Source organism: Antrostomus carolinensis, unplaced genomic scaffold (genome assembly GCF_000700745.2).
Source record: "Antrostomus carolinensis isolate BGI_N321 unplaced genomic scaffold, ASM70074v2 scaffold27144, whole genome shotgun sequence".
NCBI lineage: Eukaryota > Metazoa > Chordata > Aves > Caprimulgiformes > Caprimulgidae > Antrostomus > Antrostomus carolinensis.
Genome location: NW_010311800.1, coordinates 1029 through 19554, shown reverse-complemented (window position 1 = coordinate 19554; position 18526 = coordinate 1029). Strand labels below are relative to the sequence as shown.

Below are 18526 nucleotides of genomic sequence, written 5' to 3'. Positions count from 1 at the left end.
TTTAGTAAAATTTTTTTTTCAAGTAAGTTTATTTTTCTTTCAAATGACTGCTGGAGGGTTCAGTGACCAGACTGACCTCTTCACATCAGCCAGCAGCCATTGCTATCTGGATTTTACTTTCACCAAAACCAATAACAAGAACTCTCTTAAGTCTTTACAAGGGAAGAAAATAATCACTGATGCTGCCAAGCAACACAGGAAGAAAATTCACGTATTCCCTCAATAGAATGAGCCTCAAGAATTGTTACATGGCAGCATGAAATAGCAAATCTGTACTAGTTCTAGTCTTTACTCATTCTAAGCGCCCACTCTTAAAAGACCAAAAGGAATATTGCTTTGTTTGGTTCTCGCAAAAGCCATAAACATCACATATAGATCATTAACTCTTTATGCCAGTAGTCTGAAGCTCTATGTGCTAAGCACTTGATGAAGTCCCAACCTTTGGCATCAAAGTTAATTAAGGTTTTGGTGAAAATGTCCAGTTTAAAATACAAATAATGCACTGAAGAAAGAGGTTGAATTTTTAAGTAAGAATCAGACTGTTACAGACAGCATTAGCTTACTAACAAGAGACAGCCAAACCCCCAACTTTAGAGAGAAAAATCTTTAATACTTTACATATTTTCTTTAACTTCAACTCTCTACTGAAAAGCAGATATTACTTTTGTCTTCAGTCCAGTTAACTGCTTCAAAAAGTCTGTAGTCAGGAAATAAGAAAAGCCTAAAGATAAACGTCACATAAGTGTTCACAAGTATCAACACTGCAACTGGACTTTGAAGCCAACAAACTTTTTGCTGATAGAAGTCTTAGTGCCTTCTTTGTTGGCATTATACATTACAATGGAGGAAAACAAAATCCAAAGAATTACAGGTCAAAACCATCAAGAGACAGGCAACAGCAAAGCCCATCTTGCATCAGTGACATTGTTAAAAAGGAGACTTTTTAACAGAGAAGCTGTGGATGTCCCCTCCCTGGAAGGTGTCCCTGCTTGTGGCAGTGGGGTTGGAACTAGATGATCTTTAAGGTCCCTTCCAACCTGTACTACTCTATGACTCTGAAGCCTGATGATGTGAACATGAAGTAGTAACGTGTAAGCCACAAAACTCAGACTGAACGCAACTGTACCACCTCAGGTCTCCGGACTGAAACCCAACAGCTTTAACCACTTCTCCAATTCTTACATTTTTACTTCATATGTATAGATCACTGCAACATCTTGAATGCAGTTTAGCCAGCCTGCATCATAGAGAATATATACACATGGGTGAAAACTCTTCTCTCTCTTCCTCCCCACAAAGACACCGGAAAGCTGGTTTAAAGATTTGTATTGCCCCTACCCACTGGCGTAATTTTTCATGTAGGACAAGATTTCTAAAGTGCAGCAGAGTTCAGAAAGCCTATCAGAGATTCCCAAAAACACAACAGCAGCAACAGCACCTATGACTAATTTTGCAGGTGCCATATTAGAATTGTTATTGAGAGAAAATGATTTTGTATTGCAAGGCTTCCACATTGTTCAGTTATAGTACTTATGTAGTGTTAAAGGGTTTTTTCCAAACATTTTGTCCTAAAGCATTAAAAGGATTAAAATACAAAAAGCCTTCAAAGATGGTTTAATTTGAAAATAAAGTTAGCAAATTTATGTAGAGCATTTCTTTCATAGTTGCTCAGAATTTGCATGCACAGATACCAACAGTTAATATTGTGCATATACTTTCCAGAAGCTTCTATCATTAACTCGTTCCATTTAAGAAACAGCATGAGAACAAAAGAGAAGGTATTTCATATAAATTTTTACTATAAAAAGGTACTTGGGGATGATTTAGCCAGCAAACCAAGAAACCCTTTCCCCACCCCCAAGTTTTAAAAACTACCTTGTTATTTTAGTTTATGAAAAACTGAGTCAAACTTCCCTTCCTTCTCATTACCCCTCCTTTTCCTAAAGGTACTATATTAATTCTCATGTCATAGGCTCTGGCCATTTCTCACAAAAATAAATATTTTTGTTCAAATGTAGCAGAAGCAGAATACTTCAACAAGTTTCCTCAATATCATCAACCTCTTTGTCCAGTGCATTAGGACTATACAGTTACATGGAACCAGCCATAAAACTTTACTGATGCACAAGTCCCTGTTACTGGCAAAGGTACAGTACCAAAGCTTTTTTTTTTTTAATACACCGACTAATTTTTTTTTTCCAAAATAGAAGATGCATATATTTTTCTGCCTTTTTAATCTTCCAAGATATAGTTTTATAAATTTCTTATCCAGCAAATTCCTCAGGGAATATGTCGGTCTTAAACAAACATATTCTATAGCATAATTGATTTTAAATCCTTCTAAGGTATTTCATTAAGATACCAAACCTCTAGCATAATCTTTCCTAACAACTTGAGACCTGCTAACTTCAGTCAGTGCAATTGAAATATTTTTTTAAAGTGAGCACTGTACCTTTAACCAATTCACCTACAAGATGTACATAGGTTGTGGTACACTCAAATTTAAAAAAGAAATTAATAACTACAATACTGCATCCTCTTCACTGCCAAACACATCAGAAATTGCTACATATAAAAAAGCACCCCATCCCATACATTCTTTTGGACTGCTCAGATATAGAACTACAGGGCTGGAGTGTAGGTGTTTAGGCAAGAAGCATGCACAGCAGAAGGTAGCATTAAAGGCATAGGTCAGAGATAGATGCTAACCAGTAAAATCTGTTTTCAATTAGTGAACTGTTTCTCTAGTTTGAGAGAGTTTAGAAAAAGGTAATCCAAAATGTTCCAAAACAACTGTTCACACAATAATACACGTACAAAAAGAGGGAACTTACACAAGGAGAAAAGGCAAACATGGCCTGAAATAGCCACTTACACTACACTACTCATTTGTGAGGTTTCAGAGTTCAGTGATATTCTCAGGGCCACTCTAGCCAAGCTCTTCCTTTACTTCGCGTTAGTCTTTGTAAAGCATGTTCCACAGAATATTGTCCCAACAGAAGGAAAAAGGTTACGATTCACTCCCAGCCATTGTCTTTTATCATGTGGGCAAGTTCAATGATAAATTTTCCTTCTTTGTATTTCTGACTGCTCTCAAAAGCATGTTCCTGGAAACAAGAAAAATCAAGACACTGAATTAAGCTGGGGAAATGAAGTACTCTAACATCAACCTTACACTAAAAATACAAGCCAGGCAACATTCTAGTTAACATCCCATATTGGTTACACTGAATCAAAGGCAGGAGGGAGGACGGAGAGGATGAAGAGGGTTGAGAAGGAAAGAGGAGTAAACTCATAAGTGGAATCAGCAGACACTGCACAACAGATCTTGCTTTTGAACTTTCCATGTTCTCTCACTGCTTAGGGAATTTTAACTTTTTTTTAAAGTGAAGTTTAGGAAATGGCATGTAATGTCTGTTCAGCTTGCTTATTCCCAGAAGCAATGAAAAGAGGGAATGAGAACCTTTTCAAAAAAACTCTCCTCTATATTCATCATCAGAAGGAATGCATTAGGACAACTTCCTTCTGTAAGATCTGAAGCTATACTGAACCAATGAAAATCCTACATGCAACACCCAGAATCTAACATTTCAAAACATGAAACTTGCAACACAGCTGCAAGTGTTCCAGGTAACTGCACAAGTGCATGGATAACTTTTCAAACAGAATCAAATTCACACTAGTTGTAAGCAATGCAAACATGCTCAGTAACCTTTGGCATAATTAGTATTTTTGCTACATGGACCAACACTTTCAACTCAAGAAATTTTAAACCAACTTTGACAACTTCTTCCATGTGGTTTAACATATGTGGTTGGTAGTCTTGCAAAAAGATTTTACAGAAGTTTTAGATAGCTGCAATAGCATCTATAGCTCACGCTTGTCTTGCAGTTCAGAATAAACTTGTTATCTACTATAACATTTCAGCAGATGTAATGAAGCAAAATTATGTATTACAGTCTGATATATACAAAAGTACTAGATCTAACTCACCTAAACTATCAGTACAGGTGCTACTCAGTGGCCTACTAAAATATCTGTGCTTCAACATATAAGCATTTATCAAAGACTTAAGTATATTGCTTACGTATTTCCATCCAAGAGTGGTTTTACAGTTTTCACAATAGATATCTGCTACAGCATGTAAACCTGTCAGAAGAACTCTCTCCTCTGCTGGACCACAGCCCACATTTACCCTGAAAAAAAAGGAGAAATTACATTAACTGTACGAGAGTGTTTCTTTTCCTACTTTTTACCCACCTTTTCTCTGGAGGACAAGAAATAGTTAAAAAAAAAGAGTCCCTAACTTATTCAGTGCTGTAAAAGTGACTTACTCTGTTACACTGAGCTAAAGGACAGGAAGAAAAAGGGGTTTGTTTTTTGTTTTTTTAATGTGGCTAGTCTAAACAGCAAACTGTTGGTGATGCCCACTTACTCCCATCAAAGGCTAAACAGTTAAACTTCCAGAGAACAGAACACTAAGCAGTAACTGGACACCTCTAGAGTTTCAGGCTTTTCTTCAAAAACAATTTGAGACCTCTATAATGGAAGTCTGTACCAGCACCAACAGCTCAATTTAGAACCAACTCCAAAATAGCAGCAAGGAAAAAGCCTCATAAATATTTCTTTGCTACAGCTCAGCAGACTAAGCTATGAAGAACAAACAGCAATATCAAAACAAAACATCCCATGAAGTACTGCATCAAGCTAACTTTTTCCATGAAAAAGAGTGTTTGCAGGACAAGGCAAGACTAAAACAAGTTTTTAGGCAATACAGGAGCAAAATTTCGCCATTTTTCCTGTTGTATTACCAGATTCTTACTACTACAATTATACTAGAAGTCCCAAGTCACCACTGAACAACTACATATAAAGAATTTCAAGGATCTGCAACCAAATTCTTTGCAGTTATAGTTACTTTATCCTGGTCTAAAACAGACTGACGCTTAACTGCATTTCTTTTTCCTGCAACACAATAAACTGCTGAAAAATAAAGACAAAAATGCAGTCCTGCATATTAGAAACTTAAAATGCATCCCTTAGCAAATTCAAAGAGCCTTATATCATGGGTAGGACGTGCCTAAAATTGCAAATATTAGGCTTGATAAGATCACAGAGACCTTTTGCCTCTAGCACATTTGCAATATTCAAGGTCATTTAAGATGTACCAAGTTTACTGAAACATTAACCTGTAAATGTATCTAACTCACTGGAAAATTCTTTAGACTACAGCAGAGTTGTCTAAAGGAAATTTACAGTCACACACTGTATTTTGACTTCTGGAATACCTCAGAATGGCAACTCTTAATCAAGACAGTTACCATTACACACATAAAAGGAATTTCACATGCACGCCCTCCCCAAAACTTTCAGCTAATTCACAGAATTACTTAAAATATAAAACTAATATGTGTAAAAGGATAGTTGCAAATCAGCTCAGTAGCTCTTTAATAACTATAGCTGGTGAGTACAGCCATCATTAAAAAGAATAGGGCAAAGTGCAGCTACTTTAATTCCTACCATTTTCCACTTAAGAAGCATACAAAAAGAAATTACATTCTGTAGGTAGTGTGCATAACCATAACAACATACTTACACAGAATTAAAGAGGTAGGCTCGTCCCTGGCTTCCCTGGAAGGACTGCACAAAAAAAAGAAAATTTGCACTTGTTAAAAAAACACAAAAACCCCCATCAAACAAAAAATAGTTCCAGAAGGGTGTGTTAGTAAGCATATAAACATAATACAGTTATAAACTATTTCAGATTAATTATTGTATACCAATTTTTTATAGGAAAGCCTAGTCAGCAAAGTTTTCACCCACATTAGATTTTTAGCAATGATTTTTAGTTAAGTATTATTGTTCAAAATAAGACATCTGTAATGCAAACAAAACATACTTTTTTCTTACTACTCTGCAAGATACCAATTATTATTTTCCTGGACATCCTTCATGCTAATTATAATAATCTGCCTTTAACTCAAAGGGAACTATTTCCATCTCCTCTGTCTTCTCCCACTGCACCCAAAAGATGATTTATTTCAATTTCATTGCATTATTTGATGTAAGACCAGTGAAATTTTGCACCAACCATAAAACCAGCATACTCTATTCAGGAAATGTATCTCATCAGTTTATAAGCTCAGCTTTATATTAATAAAACAACTGTTATCATCAAATGCCCAAGCACAGCCATATGCTTTCAAATCTCTCACATTCCTGGTAAGATTACGGAAAGAAGTTGACTGTTAGACTTTCTTGGCTAGATCTAAATTAATGTTTTAGTTCAGAGCAGTAGCAAAGTTTTGAAGTAAAACCCTAATCAACCACACTTACTGGGGGTTGGTTTGGCTTGCAGAGCAGTTTCAGTGCCTGTGAACTACATCTTTATTCCTTCTGTACTGAACTAAACCAGAAGCTCTTCTACTGTGCGCTCTAGAAATGCTAATAAGGACATAAAGGCCTGAACCTATGATCAGACAGCCTTGAGCTACAAACACCCTGGCAGAACTTGTGAGCAGAATAGCTCCAGCCATAGGTAAAACATTCAAAATATAAGATGTATCACTGCTTTCATCTGTTGATTTGTTCCTTCTGTATTGAATTACTTGATAATTTAGACACAGGCATTATTTCCCATTCAAACAGGATCACACTGAAATTGAGGTTTCATTTTTTTCTCTCTTCCATCCTGAAATGCCATTTAAAATCTCCAAACTATCTTAATTTCTTTCCCCCCCACCAGAATTTCCCTTCTCTAGCCTACTTTCACAGAAAATTAACAATTTTATGCATTCTGAAGAGAAAGTACAACTGTTTTTAAGAATCACTGCAGTTCTAGTATTGAAGATCAAAACCTAATGTTTCTGAAACCTACATTATATCAACAAGGAAAGTTTTTGAAAGGAAAAATCTCACCTTGAATATTTATGAATGGTTTTAGTAATATTAGGCATGGAACCATAGGCAGCAGGACCTTTCTGCAGTGGATTTTTCTGACATGTATTTAGTTATATCATTAGAGCCCATTCACATCAAAATAGATATTTTGCCAGCCTAATGATTAGCAACACAATACCAGTAACTGTTTTATCTCAACTACTTACTCAGCACAGTTTTCAAAGAGATGTAAAAGGGAAATGTATATAAAGAACACTTTTTCATCTACATTAACAACACTATATACTGCAACAAAGAATGCTAAAAGAAATCCACAACTCCAGACAACTCTAAGTAGCAACAGTGGGAGTGTAGTTACAGCCCTTAGCTACTCAAAATCTCACCTTAAGATGAGAAGTTCTGCTTGACAGTTTATAGCATTAATATTTTAGTACTATTTTAGCAGCCAATTTAAAAGAATTATCAAATGAGGATTTTTATTGGCAGAACATATTTCTTCATCTATAGCAAAGACAAAAGAAAAAGTACTCTTTCCATTAGCCAGAACTGCAGGTCTTATTTTTCACAAGGCAAGGAAAAAAAGACAGGTTATGCAGTACAGTGAAAGCTAAAACTTCAGGTAGGACTGACCCTGAAAGGAGAGACTCAGTTGAGTAAAGAGTCTGGACAGCTCTGCCAGAAAGTAATGCTTGCACCTACCTTTAAACAAACAAAAACCCCCCACTGCTAGTTCAGTTCTCCCGAGATATTTAAACATGCATCACAAAACCAGCAGAATGGTACAGAACCTGCAGTCTCTAAATTAGAGCCAGTGTCTCAATCGGCACCGAAGCAGAGAATGCTTACTGCAGATGAAAACAAGAACTATTCATGTTTATACTCTCAAAAACTCCCCAGTAACAAATGAGTAACTAGCCTGAGTCAACTACACATGCCTTTAGACAACTGCAGTTGGGCAACCCCAAATTTAAGAAAAAGCAAAGGAAACACTTTAAAGGTCCTCTAATTAAGTAGTAAACTTAAACTGGAACATTCCTGTTCCATGCACCCAAAATTAAGAAAAAGAACTTTCAAAGCCATGACAACCATTATTTTTAATTAAGCTACTGTAAAAATTCTTGCAGTAAAAAAGTTGCAGCCATTTCTCTGTGCTTTAAAAAACTATGTTGTGAATTAAGAGTCACAAATCCTTTTTCAAACTGCACCAAGAAATACTCTCTCATGTGCCAGTTTCTCTACTTACGTGTAATTACACAAGCCAACTGCATACTATGTATTTTTTTGTCTGGTCCTACACAATCACTTTTTAAGCTACTCGTATGCCATACTTGAAGTTCCCCAGCTAGCTGTGAAAGAAAAAGACTCCAGAAAAAAATCAACAGTCAAGAGACCTTCTGAACTACATTATGCAATTATTTCTGCCAAGTTTATGTTTAGTCTTGACTTAGTATCACCTAATAAAAGCTCTCCTTTGACCCTACATTTATCAAAATTATGCAGAGGGCAGTAACAGGATGCCAGGAATAGCAGAAAAAAAAGCCCTTCCCCTCTCTTGTTTCATAAGCTGAAAAAATCTCTAGCCAAATGAAATACAAACCGCAGGTTGGAAAGTACTACTTCAGTTGTTCTTTTTCATGATGTATTTTTACAAGTGATTCTTCTCTTCTTGCACCCTTTCCTTTGTTGCCCTAAATATGCTGCTCTCTCCTAGGTGTTCCCCCCCCGCCCCGAAATGGCCATCTTCATTACCTTCTAATTTTTGGTATTCTCAGAGTAGAGTGGAGGGAGAAGCAACACAAAATAGAATCTTTTCCTGGGACAGTGGTTTTAAAAAGAAAATCTGTTCACAAACATGCCACTGTGAAAAGCTTCTTCATTCCCACCTTCTCTAGCTTCCTGTTAGCAGAGTTTGGCTGATTCATTTGATACTATCTTTCTTTCCTACCTATATATTTAGAGGCTAAATATTATATTTACATGCCATAGAACAACTGTTTCTTTGCCCAGCTGGGAAGAGCAAGTTCCTCCACGCTTCCATCACTCACAGATAACCTGACAGCAACCTGTGGCAACTTGTGTTACTGTGTTCTGGAATACAGAACTTGGGTCTAGACAACTTAGACTTTCCTTTAAAATACACTGACTAAAGTAAGAGCACTGTAAACATATTGATTTTTAAATTCCCATGCCTTTTAATTTTTCTTATTAATTTCTTAACTTGGCAGAGCTTGGCAGTCAGAGTTTCTTATCCACATGAATAGCTGAGGGGATTTATTTTTTTTTTCCCAAAACTATATTCACACACCACAAAGAGCTATGCATCTGTCAAATACACATTCTCTTGATCACAGTATATTGATTAGATACAAAAAAGATTTATTATAAGAGCTCTACTTCCTGATGCATCCTATTACTAGAAATTAAAAGAGGACAACTCATTCTGGCACTTGAACTGCTGGCTAAGCTTTTAACTTGGTGATAGAGTATTTTGCATAACCAGAAAAAAAAAAAAATTAATACTGAACAAACGTTTGTTTTTGCCAGCACTAAGTTTCTCACACTCTACACTGTATGATTCAGACTGATATGAATTTTAAGAGACTGACAGGTTAAACGCCTTGTGTGTCAACTCCTCAAAGGAAATGAAAGAGAATATTTTAAATGGCAGTGTCAAGGACTAACAGGCATAACTGTTCAAACCAGTCTCCAAACTGCTCTTCTACAGAATAAACATCAGCTATGCAAAAGCAGACTTTTCCTTTGCAGGATTTGTTCAGCGCTTCCAAAATTGCCATAAATCACAACTAAAACAGAACATCTCATTAAAACTGACATAATTCTGAGTCTGAAATCATGTCGCATCCAGTAGAGAGGAATCAGAAGATAGTGGCAAGTGTGACCAACAGTCATCAATAGTGACTCACATCAACCAGGATTTTTACTTCAAAGCTGGGCAGTTTATCAGTTCAACTAATATGTGCAGTTAAAACAAACTTGCTTTAAGTCTGCCTCTTCATGGTCCTCCATTAATAATATTGCATTAATTTATGAGTTAACTTTGTCCCTAGAAAAGCCTCATCTTTGACAAGCTGTCCATTCCTACAGGAAGATCTACAAGATCCATAACTACTTCTTGCTTCAGCAGTTGAAAGTGTCTAGAATGTCTGACAGTGTAAGCAAAGTTGTTTAATCGTGCTTAGGAACTATATGAAGGTCGACTGCAACAACAGTTTGGTATTATGATATTTCAAAGTCATCTGACAGACCTCTATCATCAATAAATTTATTTTGTAGTAAAGAAACTTATTTATAAATGTTTCACTTACACACTAGTACATACCTGCAGAAATAGACATAATCTATGCTTCTAAATTAAACCTGTCATTACCTCTAACGCCAGGATTAGCTGTTTTACCCAGGAGAAAAGGAAGTATCAGTTAAGGAGAACATGTATTTACTGCCCCAAGGCATACCTAAGGGCATGTGTGGGGGAAGGGAAGCTAATAAAAAGCTTTTGTAATTAATTATTCCCCACAGATGGGATTAGATTGCATGACTAGAAACCATGCTCCACAGAAAACATCCAGAGAAACTGTTGCCTTAGCATGTATTAAGGGTATGGCAGGCATTATTATAAGCAAGTCAGAATGGCATGAACTGTATCTGCCTTAAGCACAGCTTGCAAGATACTTGTAACGTGGAAAAATGATTTTGAAGAATGGCAATGAAAGTAGTCCATAGGCGTTTTTTTGTTTCATTTTCTTGAGTTTCCTTTCATTTGCTACAGTTCACTTTACAAGCTCAAACAGATCAAACTGAATTAGTATTCTGAACAAATATGCAATTCAAATAAATATTACTGATTAATTCAGAAGACAGTATTCTTAGAGGCAATATTCTTAAGGCAAAACAGAAAGACATAAAAGCGCTCTGATGTCAAAAACTATCTTCTCAGTAGGATGCATCAGAGACTGTAAGGATGTCCCATCACTTCAAGATTTTTAAAATAAATTCAGAAAAATAAACATAAGCTACAGGCAGTATCAGGGGGGGATAAAAAAATTGTTCTATTTGATATTTCTCTCCGATCCAGCTCCTCAATACTGCAGACAGCTAGAGATAGTGCTCCTCAGCTGTTTACTAAGCAAGTTCTAGACAATTCCACAATAAGTAATAAAAAAATTAAGTACATTTTCATTCAATTATTCACTGAATTTTAATACAGCAAGATATAAAGTTCAATATGTAGAGAATAGCCTTCAAAAAATCCACCCCAAAACCGGCATGCCTGCAGATTTTGCAAATCATATTTCTGAAGTGTGAAGACTTTGTCAGGCAGGACAAGTCATCTTGAATTATACAGCATCTTGAATGTATTTCAGAAATAATTATGTTGAAACACTCAATAGAGTAGAACAATTCCCTTGCACACTTTCCAGCTCCTTTAAGCCTTCAAATCTAGCTTTGGATGTTTTCCAAATATTGCTTCCTTCTCTTCCAAAAACTAGATTCTTCCCCCAAGTAAATAAACAACAATAACAAAAGGCAAAACAAAAAACCCCCCAAACCACACAAAAAAAAAGAACCCAAAAAATAGAAGCCTCTTCAAGAAAATATATATCACCAGAATATTTATTAAATTAGGTCCATTCTCAACTGTTTCAGTAGGGAACAAAAATGGTGTTCAAGCATATAACAGGTTCAACTATCTTTCCAAGTACTCCTTATATCATAAACAAAGGTGGATTACCAGACTGAATCAAGCTAAGAACATCACAGAAAGACAATAAATCCTTAAAAAAATCCTCTTGAACTCATCAGTTAAACAGAGGACAAAAACATAGACTGCTAAGCAAGGCTAAAAATGTTTTGGCATCTGTTTAAGCTGAACACACTTCCTTCTCATCAATAATGTAACAGCAGACATACTGAGTGCCTTGAAGAACTAAATTTAACCACCAAAATTGTTGTGCAAGGATTTCCCAGTGAATTCAGTGACAGTTACATATATATACACCTTTATGCAGAACTTGTTCTTGAAAATATTGACACATGTAGTCTTGTCTATGATTTCATATGACTTTCCCCCCCTCTGGTCAGACATGCTTTGCAATGAATGAGACAGAAGAAAGTGACAGTATTTATATGGGCATCTATACAAAGTAATCCAGATTTTCATCCATCCCCAGCATTAAGGCACATTGTAAAATGATGTAACAGTCTTTCAAGCAGGTCAGCCTTGAGGAACAAAGCATTATCCTTTGCAATATATCCACCAGGTTACAGGATTTCTATTAGGTATTTGTATTTCTTTGTAATTTGTTGGACCTTGACTGAATTTCTAAACAATTACTGGAACTTAGTGGGTACAAGCCATTCTCAAGTGCTTTGGGACCTATGCTCTTCAAGCACCATTTGCCTCTTATAAAATTAACTGCTGTTAATAATTATTGCACATTCTCTACCATTTACAAACAAATTAGAAGAAAGCTCTGTCAGTTAAGCCTTTCACAAAATTTATTTTAGAATCACTTTAAGAGCATCACCCATGTAAAACTTTGTACAGGCCACACAAGCAGCAGCCTCCCCTGGACTTCAAATCGTCTTGTAGAAGTTTTCCCTCAAAACTTAATGATGGAATTTTTTTAGCTGTTGGGATTTTTAAAGTTATTATGGTTATTAACATACATTGTTTGGTTGTTTTTTATGTGCTATATAAACATTTTAAATTCAACAAGTGCCTCCTATGGCCTCAATTTTTTTGCCTTGCTCTGTTAACACCTGTGGTTGCTTGTTGATAGAGGTTACTTCTCTCCTATGCCTGTAGTCACAGTAAAATATAATTCTAAAAATATCCATTTGCATCTTTAAAGAAAGAAAAAAAAAGCTGCAAGGTCTTCCCCTGTCCTCTGAATGCCCCTCCATGTAGTGAAAACTGGTATACATACTCCTAATAGCTTCTAAAACTGTTTAATGTTCACTTTGAAGGCTTTGCCAAAGAAACATAAGATCCAGCACTAGCAGACTTGGTAACAATGCAGATCAGTAGTGTCTAAGAGGTACCAAACACCACTTCAAAGTTACATTTACTTCAATTAAAAGACATCTACAGTTTATTAGTTCTTTGATTATGTATCCTTCAAATTAGTGTTTTCCCCCCAAAAATGATCTGGATGATAAATAACTGTTAATATATGTGTACATGTGTTCAGCTGTACAGACTAATGCTTGTCAACATCTCTGCTGCTGCTGATCTCCTAGTTGGGGACTCCTGTTCTCAACCAGCCTTCTTCCCATTCCTTCCATTTCCCCATGTTCCTCCCCAGACCCAGAAAACACAGGTTATAGAGCAGAAATATCTAGAAGTGTACACTACAACCCAAGTGGATTTCAACACAGGGCAACACATTGAGTCCTTTCATAGTTGCAGAGAAAGCCACAACAACAATTACCAATGAATTCACTTGTGCAGGTAGCACACTTTTATACTGTGTTATTAGTCTGCATTCTTATTTCTAAGCCATTGCTAAGACTCTTGGTTGCCATTTTATCACCAGCAAGGGCACAAGAAAAAGAGAGCTTGATGATTAATTCTAAGGCAAAGGAGAGCAATCCTACTGCTCAAACAGAACAGAAATCAAATGAAAAGGTGATTCGTGTAATGCTGCCATCCTTGTCAGACAACTGGCATCAACAGTTCTCAAAAGCAGAGCTGCCAATCTATATTGAAGTCTGGTATTCTGAGAACTAGAATCAAAGGGACAACTGACAGAAATATGCAGCACTCTGACAGACCAACATTTAAGAGAAACACTGCTCATTTCACAGCATAGCTTATCTTTTATCTTGAAGTTGAAAACATAGTGTCAAGTATAACAAATGCTTATACCTCAAAGCACATCAGAAAGCTAGTGGTAGCTCCTTTAAATTAAGAGTGCACCATGTATTTTGGCCCTTTTTCCCCTGACCACACAGAAGAAGCTACAATCACCATGCATCCAGGAAATGCATGGCAGGGGGCTGCACACCCAAATGAAGCAGTTACAGCTAGGCACCACATACCATTTGCCTTGATCTGCTGAAGAGTATTTGTGGCATTGGTGTTCAGGAGTGATACTGCACAGTAAGCATTTGAAAAAAAAAAAAGCAAGACAACTGGTAACTAAAAATTGTAATTTAATGTTTACCCAGAGCTTAGCTTTTAACTATGCCCCTGAGGTAAGGGCGGGTGGGGAAATCAGGTTGAGCAGTCCAATTCTCTGCTCCATCAATAAATCTAAAACAGCACAGGGACTACTGTTCTTAGTTAACTTTAGATTGTATAGAATCAACTTACTACACTTCAGGTTATTTTAAGTCTTTTTGCTGCAGCTGGGCAGTTACAGTAACTAGAATTCTATATATTGTTACTATAACTATCTCATTAACCTAAGTTCATTGCACACAATGTGCAACAATGAAAGCACTTTACAAGACCTTCAGAAAAATGTTATAAAAAAACCTATTCTGAGGTACACCCATCTGTTAGCCCAAGTTACATCTACACATGTTTCCTAGGGTATTTCTCCAGTTTTTATTTTCCAGGTTAACCTGTGTTTTCATTTAGAATAAATCAAATCTTATTTCCTCTCACCATTCCCCCTGCCACCCCCCAGAACAGCACTACTTATTTTTAATGCTCTAAGTGTATCTAACTATTGATTTGCAGTTCTTTCCATCAGAAGAACTCCAGTGTTGGAATATATAAAAGCTAAGCTTAAAGGAGAGTGAGTTTTTTAAAGCTATGTTCCAAATACGAGTACAATAGATGAGAAATGTTATTTTTATTTTACAAGCATACAAAAAGATACACCTCACATTTAAATGTATTTCTTATTATCACACAGATATAGATAATAAGGTATGGTCAAGAAAACTTAAGTTGACAGAATATGGATCAGCTGTCAAATAAGCTATGGTCAACCTGGAAGTACAGAAACTTTTGTAAGATGTCTTCATTGAGAATTATGGAAGCCAGAAGTAAATCAGAATCCATATCTAATACCCTTCCCAACACCATTAGAAACAACTTTGTATTTGTATTTACTAAATAGACTTTTTTTTGAGTTCTCCATGTTCTTTGAATTGAAATTTTTTTATGTTTTAAATTACTTATGAAGTTGCAATAGGAACACATGATTTGCTTAAGAACCTACTCAAAATGTTCTGCTGACCAAAACTCCCACGACATTGGAGAACTGGCTTGTGTGGTAACTGTGGCAGTTTAGTTGACATGCAAAAATGTAAGTCCTCTAAAAGAAGAGCTTCCTATTAAGTATGTGCACTTCTCAGTGAATTTATACATCTTCAGAGACACAGCTAGCAAAGTTTCATTCTTCCTGCAGGCATCTACAACCTGAAGTTCAGGAAAGATTAACCTCTCCCGCTAGTTTTTGGCCCAGAACATGTAGTGAATAATGAAGCTATTATTGCTTGCAATTTAGAATCCAGTGCTGCCAAGAGGACCCCTTAGGTTCTGAAATCAACCTGGAAACAAATTAAATTGAAATGTATTCACATTACTATCTGAATTTTTCCCTTGTTTTTGCTGCCCTTAAAACAAAACAAGATCAATCACTAGAAGGAAAGTGAGGAACTTTTTTCAGATTAATACAAGTAAAGCAAGTCCTTCCTCCTACTTTCTTCATGTCATTTTATGTATGTAGCTAGCTCACTATTTCACATTTGATGTGTCATACTTGCAGTTCCACGCCTCAATCCATGTACCATGTTGAGGGAAAGAATTGTTTAGGGGAAGAGACTAAAAGCAAGCAGTAAGCACACTGCCAAGGACTGTCACAAATTTCACTATTTGAATCAAAAAGTTGTCTTGAGATCTATACAAAGATCAAAAATATTAGTAACAAAAAAGACTGTATGGGGAAAACTCATTTCCCAATACCTCTTCTAAGGGATAAGCGAACAGGTATACTTTCTCCTCAAAGAAAACCTCAATTCAGAAGTAGCAGCACTCAAGAGCATCACCTTAGTGCTGCTGAACACACAAACAGGCAGGAGCAACAGATAAAATTAGCTATAAAGGGTTTGCCACTAAACATTTTATTTGACAACGTAGTTATACAGAAAGCAACTTGCAGTAAAAGCAACCAAAGTGTTTTCCCCAGGACACTATGAAGAGAAAATACATCAGGAGCTTATTTTAAGAAAGAGACAGTCTGTCAAGTATTTATCCCAAACTTCAAGTTTTCCTACGTTACTTCATACATCACAAATCTTGGTTTCTTCCAGCAACAGGCAAGAAGGACAGGCCTAGCCTGTTTCAAGGATCCACATATCCTCTAAGCTTAAGTTTAGACAGTCCAACTGTTTTGAACATCTCTGGCTACTCACATCTCTTAAGAACTGGTATACAGCAGAAGTAAATGTGTTTACAAATTCCATAATAGCATTGGAACATTCTGGAAACAGACAGTTTTGTGACCTTCAACTAAACAGTCAAAAATAATCTTTATCTGGAATAACCATGCCCAGAATAATTTCACTACCCAGAGATCCGTGTTATCTTCTGACAAGTTTTCCTTAGCAGACTTTTCAGGTATGGCAGCTCACAAATAGTACCTACCTGACAGTAGAGAGAGACTGTTAATATGGGGAATATATTAGATCAGCTTTTATGCCACATTCAAAAGTTTCCAGAATATATCCAGTCCTCAGTACAAAACATGTATGACACAAGAGTGAACCCAGTGAAGATACTCTAAAGGATGCATCAATTTGCATCCCTTATCTGCTGGGAGCAGTGATACAGTGATAATCATTTTAGTTAAGAAATAATTCATGAGGTCTCTAAACAAACCACTTGCCTTAGAGATCAATTCATCATGATTGGCTAGGTGGGCTCTGCAGTGGATACAGCTGTAGGTTCGATGACAGTTTGGCAGGTAAGCCTGGAACGTTTTTGATTTTGTCATTTTTACCATCTCTGCTGGTGGCTCCTCACTCAGCTCAGGGCTGGCACTTGAAGAATTACAACTTTGCTGAACTCGCTGACAAAAGAAACACTGGAATATGCAAGCAAAAGCCGTTGTTGTTCTGGAGTGTGTGTGGCACTTTCCACACAAATGACAGAAGAGAAACAGTCACAACCTGTGGGTGAAAAGAGCAGAACAATTAGCAGGTTACAACAGGGCCAGAATAAACTTGTTATTCAACAATTCTAGAGACAAAGCAAAGTGTTATTTAGAGCAAATGCCTGGCTACACTACAGGCCCCTTTTTTCTATGAAGCTGATCAATTTATGTTCCATTCAACACAGCAACATGCTGTTCTGTTCCACCAGTGGCACCTACTCCATCACATTTCTAGTGAAGAAGGGGATTCAAACAGTTCTCCATGAAACATAAGTACTTTCTACAATATACCAGGTATACTCTTTAAGACATCCATGCACAAAATTACAGCAAAAAGGCAGGGGATTAGAAAGAGTTAATTGTCTTTGAAGTTCCAGTGGTCAGTTCCAACATAGCAAGTGACAAAGCATCTTGGAAAACAGTTGCCATGTCCAACAATAAGCATACAATAGATATTTGCATTTCAGCTTTCAGCAAAAATCTTGCTGTATTGCATCTGGCTTTAAGTCAAATACCAAGTAGGATGCTGCCACCCTATTCACAGATCCATGTCTCCCTCTTTCAAGCTCAGCAGAATTATGCCTTTAGGCAAAGACTTTTTTGACTAGTGTCCTGATCAAAGCTAATTAGATACTTCCTCACTCTACCAGAACAGTCTTAATGGATGCTACCAAAATCACAGTCAGATAATAAAAGCTAAATTCTACACAGAGAATACCCCACTGCACTCTTAATCCTCAGAGTGCCTTTAAGAGACATTAAAGGCATAAAGAGAAAAGGCCAGATCTTCCTGCTATGCTGCAAAGCAAGCCTTTTTTAGAGTGTGCCTGAAAATTACAGATTCTAAATATTCATAACATTTACTGATCTGTCAGAGGCCATCAGTTACGACACTATATGCTTCAAGGTAATGAGCAATCCAAACATGAACGCTGCACAGTCACTTATGTCATCAGTTATCAGGTGACTGACAGAGTAGGTCAATAGCACAAACACAGAAATGAGAGCCAATATAAAGAATTTACAGTATCTTGATCCAGCTATTAAAATGAACATGCACAACACTTATCACAGTTGCAAACTGTGTGCAGGGCAGCAGTTAACCACACTTCTAGCAGTAGGATACGAGTAATACAAATAGAGCACATAATGAAAGCCACACAAATTGAAGATTGTTTATAGAAAGCAGTCACTATGCTTCAAAAGAAATCTTGAGAAAGTAATCTGTCCAGCAGGCCTAGCACAAAAGACAGACACTGAAAGATTTCAAGGGTTTTGGTTTGCTTTTTAAAAAAAAAAATCTTAACCTTATGACAGCAGGAGAAAAGACTCAAGAATTACTGAAGGACTTGCTACAAGAAACTTCCTTACACAAAGAATTGCAAAAGATAAACAAGATGTGTAGTAGAACATATACAATTAAAAAAATAAAGCAACATGAACAAGTTGCCATCCGCAGCAGAAATCTACACATCAGAATGACTGGACTTTTGTTA

The 18526-nt window shown here is 36.5% G+C and overlaps 1 protein-coding gene across 1 annotated transcript; it reads right to left on the bottom strand.

Annotated features, from left to right (window-relative positions):
* Window positions 1-2235: 2235 nt before the first annotated feature.
* Window positions 2236-17047, bottom strand: LOC104524085 (protein yippee-like 1). The gene is made up of 4 exons (XM_010166849.2): window positions 16764-17047; window positions 5597-5640; window positions 4088-4196; window positions 2236-3107 (listed from the first exon to the last, which is right to left on the bottom strand). The coding sequence occupies exons 1-4, from the start codon at window positions 16878-16880 to the stop codon at window positions 3018-3020; spliced, it is 360 nt and encodes a 119-aa protein (XP_010165151.1). The 5' UTR covers window positions 16881-17047; the 3' UTR covers window positions 2236-3017.
* Window positions 17048-18526: the final 1479 nt, after the last annotated feature.

Bases quoted from the DNA above. Each gene is read 5' to 3' on its own strand.
- LOC104524085 (XM_010166849.2), bottom strand. From the start codon at position 16,880: ATGGTAAAAATGACAAAATCAAAAACGTTCCAGGCTTACCTGCCAAAC. The intron at 5,641-16,763 runs GCAAGTGGTTTG...TTTTTTGTGCAG, and splicing joins ATGATGAATTGATCTCTAAG to TCCTTCCAGGGAAGCCAGGG. The intron at 4,197-5,596 runs GTAAGTATGTTG...CTTTTTTTTCAG, and splicing joins GCCTACCTCTTTAATTCTGT to GGTAAATGTGGGCTGTGGTC.